At 38.4% G+C, this 14,727-nt stretch overlaps 2 protein-coding genes across 5 annotated transcripts; both read left to right on the forward strand.

Annotated features, from left to right (window-relative positions):
- The first annotated feature begins 238 nt into the window (after nt 1-238).
- LOC149708885 (uncharacterized) lies at nt 239-930 on the forward strand. The gene is made up of 2 exons (XM_089864357.1): nt 239-601; nt 688-930. The coding sequence occupies exons 1-2, from the start codon at nt 239-241 to the stop codon at nt 928-930; spliced, it is 606 nt and encodes a 201-aa protein (XP_089720483.1).
- Nucleotides 931-7,935: 7,005 nt separating this feature from the next.
- On the forward strand, nt 7,936-10,878 carry LOC149708886 (uncharacterized). 4 transcript variants are annotated; one of them, XM_089864361.1, is made up of 6 exons: nt 7,936-8,214; nt 8,272-8,622; nt 8,690-9,523; nt 9,603-9,696; nt 9,769-9,923; nt 9,994-10,878. In XM_089864361.1, exons 1-2 carry the CDS (start codon nt 7,940-7,942, stop codon nt 8,543-8,545), a joined length of 549 nt encoding a protein of 182 aa, XP_089720487.1. In that variant the 5' UTR covers nt 7,936-7,939; the 3' UTR covers nt 8,546-8,622; nt 8,690-9,523; nt 9,603-9,696; nt 9,769-9,923; nt 9,994-10,878. The 4 variants fall into 4 exon arrangements, with proteins under 4 accessions (XP_089720487.1, XP_089720486.1, XP_089720485.1 ...); XM_089864360.1 differs by having other exon boundaries at nt 8,690-9,696; XM_089864359.1 differs by having other exon boundaries at nt 9,603-9,923.
- Nucleotides 10,879-14,727: the final 3,849 nt, after the last annotated feature.

Raw genomic sequence — 14,727 nt, forward strand, 5'->3', positions numbered from 1 at the left:
TTTTTAGAAAACCTTTTGCGTGAAGACGCAATTATTCAGCGTAAGATTAAAGATAACGCCCCATGAATCTATCACACTTAGAAAAGGCGCAATTTGCCTCGGCTCAATGATGTTACTTATGTAACAAGCCTTTCACTGTAAATGACTGTAAAGTTCGTGACCACGACCACACTACAGGGGAGCTGCTCATTTTTCGTGCAACCTGAAACTGAGGACCCAGAATTTCGTTCCGGTCTTCATGCATAACTTATCTCGTTACAATGCCCATCTTATTATGGACAAAATTGGATTGGTCAAAGATCACGAGATTAAGTGTATCCCCACGAATTCCGAAATGTATATTTCTTTTTCTATGGGTAATTTAGGATTCTTAGACTCAATTAGGTTCACGCCGGCATCGCTAGAGACACTCGTATCGAATTTGGCTCGAGGTGGAGCCGATAAGTTCAAGTGTTTAAACTCTGCCTTCAGCGCTGACGAAGTACCGCATCTGCTGAGGAAACAGGTTTACCCCTATGACTACTTCGACTGCGAGATGAAATTCGACGAGACCGTGTTGCCACCCAAGGATGCTTTCTTCAATTCCTTAACTGACGAAGAGGTTAGTGAGGAATATTATTCTCAATTCCTTAACTGACGAAGAGGTTAGTGAGGAAGATTATTCTCAATTCCTTAACTGACGAAGAGGTTAGTGAGGAAGATTATTCTCAAGCTCAGAAGGTTTGGGAAAAATTCCAACTCACTAACATCGGTGAGTACCATGATTTATACGTTAAGACCGACGTTTTGCTCCTAGCGGATGTTTCTGAAACTTTCAGGGCTATGTGTCTAGAATATTACAAGTTAGATTGCGCGCACGCGTATACAGGTCCCGGTTTCGCTTGGCAAAGTGCACTTCGCTTGACCCAAGTGAAATTGGAACTACTCTAGGATCCTGATATGCATCTCTTTTTTGAGAGGGGTAGAAGATTACGCATAGACTAGCCATAGCAAATAATAAGGATCTTCCCGAAACATTCCACCCGGCAAAACGTAGTTCTTACATTACCTACTTAGACGGAGACTTCCTCGTAAAGTTTTCTACGTATGCGAAAACCGGAAATTTTTAAATTACTCCTATGGGAGAACATCCCATAAGAGTTTAGTCGAGTGGCCTAAAACCCTGCGAAACTAAAAAAAGTGGAGAAACAGTGCGGAGTTAAATTTAATGCCGCGGTGGTAAATTTGTATTGGGATGGGAGGGATAGTGTTGGGTGGCATTCCGACGACGAATATGGGGTGCACTCAACTATCGCCTCCCTATCTTTCGGCGCTGAAAGAAAATTTCAAATGCGTCCGAAAGGTGAATCCCGCGCAACCATTTCGGTTATTTTAAGAAACGGTTCCCTGCTTTTAATGAGGGGACTGAATTGTCAAAAAGATTGGGAACATTCTGTTCCCAAGGATGTCAACCCGTCATTAAAAGAAAGGGTAAATGTTACCTTTAGGTATATGGGTGAAATAGGTAGTGACTACGCGAAAGAAAATCCCTCATGTGTATGAATTTATGTTATATTTAGAAGTATTAAATTTGAATATTTAGTTGAAATAACTCCTAAAATTTGGAATATGCCCTATATATTTAGATAAATAGTATTAAATTTGAATATAAAATACTCCTATTAAATTTGAATATAAATAACTCCTAAAATTTGAAATATGCTTATATTTAGATAAATGAAAAAGTATTAAATTTGAATATTTATAATTTAAATTCAAAGTATTATTTATAAAATGAGTTACACTTCCGATCTAGCATTCGAGGAGAGTGACTACCCTTACGAGACTCTTAAAGAGGCCGCCAATTACATTAAGGTATTGAATTTCTTATACACTCTATCGCTATACGCCATGGTGAAATGCACTAGACAGATATATATGCGTGATTGAATGTCCGCGTCAAATCAGTTAGCACGCTTTTATATGAAAAATGCTTTTTACACTCGATTGTGTCGTATCTAACAAACGCAAGTAACAGATAATGGCTATTATATGATCTTCAATAGGCTCCTTTCCGTTGTCCTAGTCTTCTGGGAGATGTTATGTGCGCGAGAGAACAGGTATAGGTTAACAAGCAGTAATATTCATTCCGAAGTGACAGCGGTTTTAGAGGAGAATCTTTTACGGTTTGATGGACGATGGATAATCAAGATCTGGATGTACTTGAGGGAGGCCGAAGCGTACGGGGTCTGGATCTTTAAATCACCGTGCAAGTTCTCGCAACTCTAAACCAAGGATAAAAGACAGCACAGGTGGCTATCACGGAACACTTGTGATCTGTCGTTCGAGGAGGGAGATTACCCCTACGTGGCTCTTAAAGGAGCTGCAGACTACATCAAGCTCCTAGCATCGTCTCTCGTGACGAACACGAATGGATTGGAGAAGGCCGATATCCTGTCCATGTTTCTGGGAGCAGAAGTTACCAACGCCGAGGACTACGGTTACCCACGACTAGCCACTCTTGAGGGCGAAACCTCGAATCCTTCTTCATTCCATAAGGACAGTAACAACTGCACCCTGGTAAAAGCCGCGAGGCTTGCATCATGGCTCCGCCGAAACAAGTCGGAGAACATTTAAATTTTTTAAAATTTATTTCAAAGTGTAATTCTTGCCAAAGGGGAGCGGCGATCAAATATTCAAAAAAGATTTTTGGTTGTCGACAGAATGTTCCCTTCATTGTAAAAAGCAAAAGCCTTCTTTTAAGATTGTTATCACGACCCCGACCACCAGTGCTGAGGTTTTCGAACTTTTGAGGTCGTGACAAAGTTACATCCATGGTCGAGCATTCCCCAGAAATATCTTTGACCAATGGCGAGCATTCCACGTACACCACGCGTGACGTGACCTGACATTAACCCTTGCCCGATTGGCAAAGCTTTCACGCGCATCCGTTTAATTGGGAAGCGGTTTCGCGGGCTTCCGGGACGCGAATTCGTGGACATAGGTGCAGGTCCAAAACGGAAATACATAAAAAGACGGACTCCATAGGAGAGAGGAAGGAGATGACATGATGATATGATATCCGGACCTTGAAATGGGAACATCGAGACGGAACCAAAAATATAAAAAGAGTTCCTGAGAACGACGTTCCGGCAAAAGACGCTATAGCCCCGATGGCATACGCGAGGTGCGCGACTTTTACATATCTGTAACATAACTTGTAAATATTCGGCACCCGGTTAGGCGTCGTGGCGGTTAAGAACAAACAGGAAAAGGAAACTCGCTACAATTAACGAAATTGGCCCCTTAAATTGCATCATAGAAACTGACACGTTCAATGATACAATGAGACCAAATGTCTTGAATATCCTATTTGAGGAACGTCAACGCTATGTGTTGCTAGACTACTGGAAGTAGAAAATAGCGTTACAGTGGCACTCCCAAGGACTGCAAATACGGAACGTCGAAGAGTTTCGGACGAGTGGCCGCTTCAGCGTCAACACGTGGTGTTTCTTTGGCAACAATCAAGACGAAATCCTCCACCATATTCAGGGCAGATTGAGCGGTAACGCTTACGTAAACGTTTAGGATTTGCTTTGTAACGTGGAGGGATACGTTCTTTACAAGTTTTCAAATATAAGATAAAGATCTCCCTCTCGCTACACTAGTTCTACTCTTTCATCAATTTACTTGGCGCATTACTTGAATATTGAAAACCTTAAAAAGTTCGACAAATGTAACTATTTACGATAATAAAACACTCTTTTGCAGTGTTCATTGGCATTGGGTAAACGTTTTCTATTTCACTTTTTGTGGATATTTGATATATTTCTTGTTATATTAAACATAAGAGGGAACTGAATGTATTCATCTACCTTCTCTTTAATTGTTCAGTTTCCCCAAGCTATCCTTATAATAATATATTTGCTATTACCTTCCAATTATATATTCATATTCTGCCCACTTGTATGCCACAAAGTAACTAGAAATAGTAAAAGTTCTATCTTTGTACTACATCGAGCTTTAGACCCAAAAAATCAAGTACTGGTCTGGAAAAATTCTAAATTGAAGCAGAATTATGTGCTATATATCTATGGTTCTACATAGCATTGACTATACAAGGGCAATATGTTTTAATTCAAGCTCAACAAATAACACAATAGCCTTTAAATTCTGGGTATGCCTCAATCGAGTTCAAGTACAACACCAGGCTAATTGAGATCGATACTTCTCAATCACTTAGTAAAAGCTTCAAAATTATGATCATCGTCACTTAATTTAATGAACAGAACTGTTCAAAATACTTCTATGTTGCATCCTCCTTCAATTACTACACAAAAAAATTTCACTAGCCATTTACTTCAAATAGTGAATTTCTACGATTAACTTTTCTTTCCTGTCGCATGTTTCATCACCAAGGCCTTCCTAATTTGTGACTAATTATGATAATCGTTTAGTTTCCATAATATTATCTCGCCCATTTTTCATGGCATCAAAATTTACTAAGGTTTACGAAGTATTATGGCTCAAGCCTCCTGTTAAGCCTTGGCCAATATGCAGATTTATTTTAAATAGTTCCGATCTTTCTGCTTTTTACATAAATTTATGGTAAATAACTAAGATTTATACTCGGAAAGCGCATTAAGGCCTCTCAGAGAGGTCCGCACTTCTTCCCAAGTTCCATCCAATGAATTATAATTCTAAGGTTTCAGAGCCCATGAAAAACAAACTTCCCAAGTTCCCATTCCAGAGTCTCTATCCAAAATGGGAAAATGGCGTCGTCTTATCGAGTCAGCAACGAGGGTGTGACGTCAATCAAGTGAGTAGTAATCTTATCTCTCTCCTTATCAGTCTGGGAAGTACACAAAAAGTTTTATGTTTTTTCAAATGTTTTCTTGCCTATCCAAACATAGGAAGATTATGATAAAAATAAAATGATTAAATGAGAACTATGGCCGCGTTTGTTTTCACCATATTGTCTCGATGAATATTTATTCAAACTATTTGACTAAAAAACAGTTTCATATCTATTATAGGTTCAAAATCTCTAGTGTCAAACGACCCAATTAAAAGTATGTCTAAATAAATGTCGAATTCCACTTACTGCTCGCGGAGCGCTCCCATGGAGCCATATAAATGGGAGAAGTAGTTCTCGGCTTCGTTAAAGACTGTTTTTGCTAAATCAGGGTCTCCTATATTTATTGCTCCATGGGAGCGCTCCGAGAGCAGTAAGTGGAATTCGCTAAAAGTCCAGGCAATCCTTCGAAATCGGAAAGTTTAAATAAAAAGGCGAAATTTAAATTTACTTTTATGAAATAAACGTTCATTTACGATAAATAGAATTTTATAGTTAAATAAACTTTAACTACAATGTTCAACATCTGACGTCAATAAACTGGTTTTTTTTGTTGTAATACAAGTATAATTTTATTACGTAATATCTCTACCAAAAACGGCACCAGGGAGATAGCCTCCTTACAACAATTAAACAAATAAATAATTCAAAACTTTGATAGTTATAGGTGTGAATTATTTTTTATTTAGGCTCAAAGTTGTTTTCAAGGGAAATCAAAATTATTATTTCTTTAGAGTCGACCTCTGCTATTTGCACCAGATTGTCTTCATAAATATTTATTTTAACTCAAGAGCTGATAAAGTTGTTTTCGATGGAAAATTTTAGATTAGAATTACTTTTGAAGTGGGGGCTGATAAAGTTGTTTTCGATGGAAAATTTTAGATTAGAATTATTTTTGAAGTGGGGGCTGAAATTTGTAGTTGGAAGGAATGAAGGAAATTTTGTGAATTATTATTTCTCACAAAACAGAATAAAAAAGTTTTTTTATTCACAATTTTACCGAAACCTTTTAAGTTTTTAGCTTATTATTGTATATTAATAATGCATTAGATTTTGCTATAGTCTATTGAATGAATGTTAATAATGAATTAGATTTTGCTTTAGTCTATTGATTGAATGAATGGTTTATTCGGTGTCTTTACAGAGAACCCTTTTATAACAGGGAGGAGCCATTAATGAATCGCAAGTATGAGTGTATTAAATTTAACAATTGGGTAATAAAAGTCAATACTATGATTTTTTCATAACGATAAAAACGGCAAAACAAGGAACAGAATAGTGAAGGTGAGAACATAGTCACTCAATTCAAACGGATTTGGCATCAGACTCAGAGCATAAGTATTTTTTGTCGATGACGTTTGGGTTGTGTCATTAAAACCAAGAAGAGTATGTAATGCCATAGGAAAAGCAAACAGCACATGGAGCCTGGCCGCCATCAGAGTGTATTTCCGTAAAACCAAGAAACACTGCAAGAGGCAGTGGAAGTCGGCTAGTCTACCGGGGGGAGCGAACGTGGGTTCCGTTGGCATTCCCTCTTGCCGAGATCGAAGAAGACTCTTATAACGGTCCCGCCCCTAAGCGTTGATTTTTATGCTTCAACACCATTCCTCGGTTTACTATGACCTTTCCAATCATATGAAATTTACTTATTCTGTTCTCGACAAGATCCTTTTTATATTTTCAGTTTCAAATTGTAAAGAAGAGAAACATTTCGAGTTTGTTATTAGGAGGGTATAAAGGGTCTTTGTCAAATTAATCGCGAAATACCTTGTGGAATTCTACCCACGTATATGAATGAAAACGAATACGATGAGTTACCAGTGTATTGTTATGCTACTAGTTGTAATGTAAAAGTAATAGGACAAGAATTTAGAACCACTTTTGCCACTGGGGTTACATCCTCCTCTACAGCCAATTCCCAAATAGTTGCGTATGGAGCTAGTCTTCACGCCCCAGAACAGTACTTTAACACATGCCACCATCAAGTAGTCTTAAAGGATATGATACCAACCGAGGTTAACCAACCGGAAACTAATACGGCAATGGCCACTAGATTTCACGGAACTGTTAATTCTATTGGAACTTCTCAAGGTGCTATTAGGGCCATGCCCAATTATTTGTGTATGGATGTTCGGGAGACAATTACCCTAACATTAGACAATATGCAGAAACGTTCCCTATTACAGAAGCTAAAGATAAATTACTGATTGATTATAATTACAAGTTTAGAAATGGATTATTAAAAACACCCCAGAATATGAGTAGTATCTTTAGTTCTGATGCAATGGCATATGGGTTGGCCGGTAAAAAAAGTAATTATGTTGAGGTAGCTAGATTGTACAAGGACACAAAAAATGATAATAATGTCCATCACGCACGCGCTATGAAGGATGTCACGAGTAGCGTATATAAACAGTATAGTACCTTAGAATATGAAGATGATATTGAAAAGAGTACATATATCGGTATGATGCCCATACAAAATAATTTGATTTATAATGCGGCCGCTACATTTGCCGAGGGTCAAGCATTCTGGAAGATACAAGCAACTTTGGACATTCGTGTTGACCCCCGTAGACCAACCAGATCAAACGCTCTAATGAGAACGTCCATTACCTTCATCAAATCATGCATAGAGAGCTTGACACTATATTACAAGTAGAACTCAAAAGAACAGGCAGAGAACTCCAAGCCTATTTCGAGCGAGGCCATTGACTGGATGGCTGGATACTTGCTAAACACCCACCAAGAGGATCACGAATTGTACACGACGTTTATTCCACAGGAGATGACTCCGGCCTTCAAATACTGGCTAATTGCATTGATAGACGAATCGGAAACCGCAGCGACAGCCCAGATGGGTTCATCGTCATCAGCTTCCATGGGAGACACATCCATGTCCTCCATGCATGCGAGTGGTGACGATCATACTGCCACTATGACTATGTGGACACGTCTGGTAATCAAAGAAATATGTGCCACGAATGGGTCTCATCCTGGCCAACTGGTTACGGAGGATAGGCTTGAAAAATTTCATCAACTACATTCAAGCGCGTCCTGTTACACGACATCATTCCCAAAGTCAACCGTGGAGTGGCTAACGAAATGGCTAAACGGCTTGCTGAAAGACGGAACGACAACGGGATTATCATCCTTAACTTCCACCCTGAAACCCATGGACGAGGACCTAGCGTCAGAGGGCATGTCCACTTTGTCTACGACTGCAATTTCCACCAATCATTCTGCGATGTTCCTGCACAGCAGTCGTCCAGTCATTCGGACATAAGATCAAGCCAAGAAAGCGCGGCTGCGCTACTATCCGGGCATCCGAGCGGTGCTCAGAGGTTTACCTCTACTGGTTGCTGGCTTATTTCGCAGACGTAAATCTTAGACGTTATTTCATTTAGAATCTATTAATGGAAAGCGCCTTTTTACAGCCTCCACGGGAAAGTCTCCTTTTTGCAAAACATTCACCTTACAAATACGTCTACTCTCTACAAGCGGGCTCCGAGAATTAGGAGCGGACAGATGGTTGGAAGTGGACAAGAGGGAAATGAAAATGCAAGTGGACGAAAACGACGAGGAGTTCAAGATAGTCAAACGGATGATGAACAAGAAACAGGACCAGCTACTAAAAGATCCGAAGAAAAAAGAGGCATTACTCCGCGGCTTACAGCAAAAAAATCCTCGAGTTCGGTTGTTGCCCTTTGATAGACGCTTGAAAGACTATTAGTTATCAAGAGTCCGAATCTTGGCATATTCTTCCCGGTGACCCGAAATTAAATATAGTAATCACTACTCTTCTATATAAATTTCGAGCGATGACCACTTATGATTTCATTTCTTTTCATAAAGAACATAGAGCAATGTTCGATTTGTCAAGCAGTGAAAACAAAAGATACTATCCACTAGTATCTGGATATAGAGAGAGCGGTATTAGCTACTTCCCAGGCACGATGGCGGTTGGAGCTAGCTCGCTATCCAAGCTTGACCCTTTACGCCTTGAAGGAAAACCCGGGTCTAGAGTCGTTCTACGACAATTCCCTCGCGAGTGGATATTTCTTCCTAGCTAGGACGGCGGCCTTGCCAACAAGCGAACGCTTGTCGCACATTTTTGGTAACGGGGTAACTAGTTGCCCTCTCTGTGGCGCGGTAAAAGAGGACATAGCGCATGTTATTTTGGAATGTCCAGCCCTGGAGTTGGCAAGGGTGCCGTTTAGGACCTTTGGGTTGCCCGCGATCGAGGATACCCTGGCGCTTGGCGAGGGGCTAAACGTAGAATTGGAAATGGGCCAATTTGCGCCATCAATGCCAACCTTAGCCTATCGTGCAATTCGTAGATGTACATAGTCAATTGTTTAACTGTAAATAGTATAGTGATTTTTGTATTGTATTGTATTGTATTGTATTGTATTGTATTTTATTGTATATCGTATTTTGTATATTATTATTCCGGGCCTGTGAACACCAAGAGTGTTCCTCCCTGATTTAAAAGGGATTGCTTTCAAAAGGTCAAAAAACCATTCATTCATTCAATAGAAATTTCCATAGAAATATTAGATGAATTATTATTATATCAATTTAATTCTTATACATTAATTAAAAACTTTCTACAAAATCTGTTGGACGTTCTCGATAAAAGGACAACAAAACAAAATGCCATAATGATGATAGGACCCCGCGAAAGCCGTAAGTCTTATTTGATGGACTGCATAACGGCCTTTTATATGAAAGTCGGACAGTTGAATAGCCCTTCACGTTTCATTAGTTTTCCTTTTAATTTGTGTGTTGATAAAAGGGTTCTTATATGGAACGAACCCAATTTTGAACCCGCATTTGAGGAAACTTAAAAAAAATAACAGGTGGAGATAGTGAAATATAGAAATGCGGAACACAACCCTTTAATAATAACAACAAACGCCGAAATTTTACAGAACACTATCTTCACCGAAAGAATAAAAAATATGGTTTAGGTCTTGTAGTGCCTTAAAAAAATATGATAAATACCCCACACCATTAGCATGGGGAGGGCTAATTGAAAAATATGGATAAAATTTGTATGATAATGAATAAACAATTTTTGGTAAAGGTAATTGCACTTTATTTATTACAAAAAAACATCCTCGGTAAAGTTACAATGCTTCTCTTTGCTTTTTTAGGTTGTGTCTTAGGTGATATGGAGAAGTATATTTTGCCAGACCCAGGGGTCCTGGCTTTGACGGAATTGCAACAAAAATTGCAATAAGCATCAGAATACAACTTGGGAATCGACCACGGTTACCAAGCCTTGAACTATTTTCTAAGTAGTAAATGCCAACATTTGGAAGTGTACGAAGGAGTTATCGTCAAAAGAGGATAACTCACAGACAGAGAATTAGGGCTACTGGCGATATCTCTATTAAAAAACGCGTCATACATCGAATATATCACTCTGGGCAGGTGATTTAAATATCCTGTTCTGACGGAAATATTGGATTCTATTGCACCTCCAGGGTTGACGCGGAAGCAATAGCTCCCATCATTCTCCCAATGAAATTACACCATATTACATAAGTCTATTTTTATACTTGGCAATATTTATCTTTCTGATTTTTTTTAATTAATAAATATGACATACTCTTTTGAATCAATAAATAAAAATTTAACCTTTTGAAAGAAAAGCTTCAAGTTGAAATTGTCGTGGACGAAGTTAATTACGAATTAACAATCTCGGGATTGGTTAAAATTGTTGATGAAGCGATCGAAAGCTTGTGCGATTCCCAATCAAACTTAAGTAAAAACCTACAGGATATGACATACAACGTAGATCGAAAACTCGATCCCAAAAACGTATTTATCAATTCTGGTGTTTTTATTTCTAAATCCGAGAGCGAGGGCTCGCAGATTTTTTATAATATTGAAAGTGATTTATCAAACTTTTTCAAACATCTCAATGAGAATGAGGAAATGAAGGGCAATATTTAAAGCCAAGTATTACGTATTAATTACGGTAATGATGTGAAAGAGGTCTCTAAACACTATTTTTTGGACTTTTTGCATTTCGTTATGAGTAAAAGTGAAATTTAAGAACTCTTTTCATATTTAAAAAAAAGTTTCATATTTAAAAACAAGGTTACATTTAATAAGAAAGGAAATTTAAAAAGTGCGTCATATTTAGAAAAAATGTTTCTTAAAAAATGTTTCATATTTTGAAAATGTTTGATATTTTGATAAAGTTTGATATTCTGAAAAAGTTTGATATTCTGAAAAAGTTAGATATTTTTAAAAAAAGTTAGATATTTTTAAAAAAAGTTAAGATATTTAAAAAAAGTTAGATACTCTTGTTTTGAATCAATAAATACATTTGTTTTGAATAAGTTGTAAATACTCTTGTTTAAATTTACATATAATTGGTTTGGGTCAATTTATGACATTATGGGGGGATTTAATTAAATTTTTTCCCATAATTCAAACCAATTTTGATATGAAAGTCGAACGCTCCTTTCACATTTTTCCCACGGGCAACGAACAAAGTGCCTAACGTGAGGCCAAATTACGGTTCCAAAAGCAATCCTTGTCTTTATAATATATACTATTATATTTCACCCTCTTGCAAGTCAGAAAGTTTTTTTTCTCATGTGAATAGATTTAAAGAAAAAACAGAATACTACATACAGTTTCCAGGTTGTCCATTTAAACAACGTAGAGTACTGTTGTTCACTTATATGTATTGTTTAACTTTTTGACTCGATTTATTGACACTCCGGAGATGCTTACTTTCGATTTGGATTTTTACCATCACCCTTGTTGTTATTAAATCCATTTTTGAGAATGACAGCCATCTGCGTAAGTTTCCGGGTCCTTTTTCATTATTTTCATTGGCCCTTAGTGTCTTTGTCTTGGGTTCCTGGGTATTGGACTTTTATATTCTTATAGATTCCGGATGTCCAGAAACCACTATGGTTCATCTATGAATACCGTCCCAGCCAAGACCCCGGGATACTCGTGACCGAGGGGAGGATATAACGGGGAACCCGTTACAGGGGATCACCGCAAGACGGCACTGCAACACCCGGAAGAAGAGCCATGAACACGTCGTCCGCACGTGATCTGGGAGCGAGTCTTGTCTCCAGAGGACCGAGGGGTTATATTCAAATGGAACCCGGGAATCATGGCAGTTAACGGAGGACCGGACTCGGAACCAGTTTTTTTAAATTAAATGGAGATATATTTTTCTAACCAGACCAACTTCGAATAAATATGTTTGATTTTAATTTCGTAATCTTGTGATTACACCTTCTCGCCAACGAGGGAATTCCAGCTTTGCAACGAGGCGAAGAGCCAGGTAACCCAATAGATTTTGAATGGTTATAGGTAAGCGTAAAGATATTCTTGCGAGTTGTTAGGTTTACCTTAACTTAGTAATTACTTAATAAAATCCTTTTGTTTCTTTCTGGTTTTATTATGCAAATAGTTATTAATATTAACAAATGTATTTATGAGTCCCTGATCTACATAGGATCGCATAGAGTAATTCATTCATTCATTCTGGTCAGGAAGTACAAGTTGTACAAGAGGAACTTTCGAAGAGAACTTCGTATCTGGCACAGTGATTTGCTCTGCAACCAGACCTTCAACGCATTGCCCTATTTGCGTGGTTTCAAATAATGCAAAGAAACATTGGGGTACACCAAGGCGGCGGAATAAATGATGGCATTCGACTAGTTTGCCCATAAAAGTTCACGGCAAGTGTGTTTATATTATATTTTGTTGTCCGGGTATTTTATATACGAGATCTTTCACTCTCTTTCTACAGAAGATGGACTGAAGAAAGCAATGAGGGAATTGGACCTGTGCCCCTTCTGTGAGAGCGAGTTTAAGGAGTCTCCTGATTGCGGGAATCTAAACCACTACTGCGTTTCACCAGAGAATCGCCCTGGTAAAGAGGAAAAGAAGTCTGAAAATGCCAACCACCACCAAATCTCTGCACTTATTAGACGCACGTAACCTCTGCGCGAATGCCAGCAATATAAAAGAGTGATAAAAAGTATATGCCCATGTCGGGACTGGATGGAGGACGACGAATAATGTATTTTAATTATAATTAAGATTTTACACCATCCTTAATGTGTGTGCATACATATATATTTAAAACTACCTTAAAAACAATGTTTTTATTGTTTTACTAACATTCCATACCTACCGCTTAACTCAGTACTATAACAATTTCAAAGATTACGCGTATTTGAAATGTACATATTTTAAAATCTATGACTCTTAATTTTTATTTCAAAACCCAATAACCTAAATTCCTATAAACATTGTGTTTCAAATCTTATGGCCTAAAATTGAATCAAATCCTAGATAAAAGAGGAATTTATTATTTTTACATTAGTAAAATTTATGCCGATCGGCTATGTCTCCCACGTGCTCTAGTTTTATCTAGAGAATACAGGGAGCATACAATGCATGCCCTTGACAAAAGCCTCGAGGCGGTTTTCAAAACCTTATGCCGTTCCGATATTAGGAAAAAGGTGGAAGAAAGGGTTAGGAATTAGCCGTGGCGGCGGAAATACCATTGGACGAATGTGCGGGGGGCGGATGCTCTACCAAGATTTCAATCATACTTGTTTGAATACCAAATGATAGTTTTTACGGTTAGAGCAAACGTCCCCCACCGTATTTTCGGCGAACCAGATTTCATTCCCGGTGCCGATGGTAATCCAAAGCCGCGGCTATACCTTTTTAACTACCAGAATCATTTTGACGTTATAACCAAACCTAAGCCTCTCTTCCATTTTGATTTTTTCTGCGAGAGGAACCTTGTGGGGTATAAAAACTTAGACTTTAACCACGCTTGAAACAAGTATTGTTATTCCAGTCAAAGGGCCGAAGATTGCGAGGGGGGAGAAATTAGGTGCGGGACCTGCCATCGCGACTTTAGGGGGCAAGAATGCTTTGACGCCCATAAGGCTAGTGGAAGCAAAACCTTATCCGTATGCCAAAGGGTTTTTAAATGCCCCCGATGCGCGAAAACGATAGATATGGGAAAACGCAAGTCACCTCACACTTGCGGGGAAGTCTATTGCATCGTCTGTACTAAATTCAACCCACACCCCCACTATTGTTTCATGCAGATTACCGACTCTAAACCCCACCCTGCGTCTAAAAAAGCTAAGACCAATCCTTCGGTTACTATCTCTTATGATCTCGAATGTGTTCAAAATACCCCAGACCCTTCAAACCCCAATGCTTTCCTACACACTCCTATCCTATGTATTTCTCAAAAAACCTGTGATCAATGCATTCTCGAGAAATCCAAACAATTAAATTGCGCGACCTGCGGCCCTCGAGAACGGGTGTTTCTCGAGAATGATCCGGTTCTGCATTTTTTGAATTATCTTCAAGAATTCCACAATTCCCCCAAAATAACGGTCATAGCCCATAACGCCAAGGGCTATGATCTACAATTTCTGTACAAAGCCATGTTAGCCATCAAAGCGTGGCGCCCTCAAGTGATAATGACGGGAACAAAGATTATGTAAATTCGATATGAGAATTTGACATTTATAGATAGTTTAAATTTCATTCCTTCCCCCTTACCTAGCTTTGTATCCACTTTTGACTTAGACCCTAGTTTAAATAAGGAAATAAGGAACATTTCCCCCCACTTGCTTTTCAACTTTGTTCCCGAATACGTGTTTGATCCAAAAGATCCTACGCGTACAAATTATGTCTTGAGGAAAAGAATGCCTCTTTTAGAATCTTACTTGCCAGACAGGCTAACCTAAAAACAACGTTCGATTTTAATTTCTTGGTACAACGAACAAGTTGAAGCCAAAAAAGTTTCAACTTTGTTGAAGAGTTGATCCATTATTACCCTTTGGACGTCAGCATTTTAAGAGAAGGGTGCT

Source organism: Phalangium opilio, unplaced genomic scaffold (genome assembly GCF_054372755.1).
Source record: "Phalangium opilio isolate 3A_F unplaced genomic scaffold, DU_Popi_V2 ptg000013l_1, whole genome shotgun sequence".
Lineage (NCBI taxonomy): Eukaryota > Metazoa > Arthropoda > Arachnida > Opiliones > Phalangiidae > Phalangium > Phalangium opilio.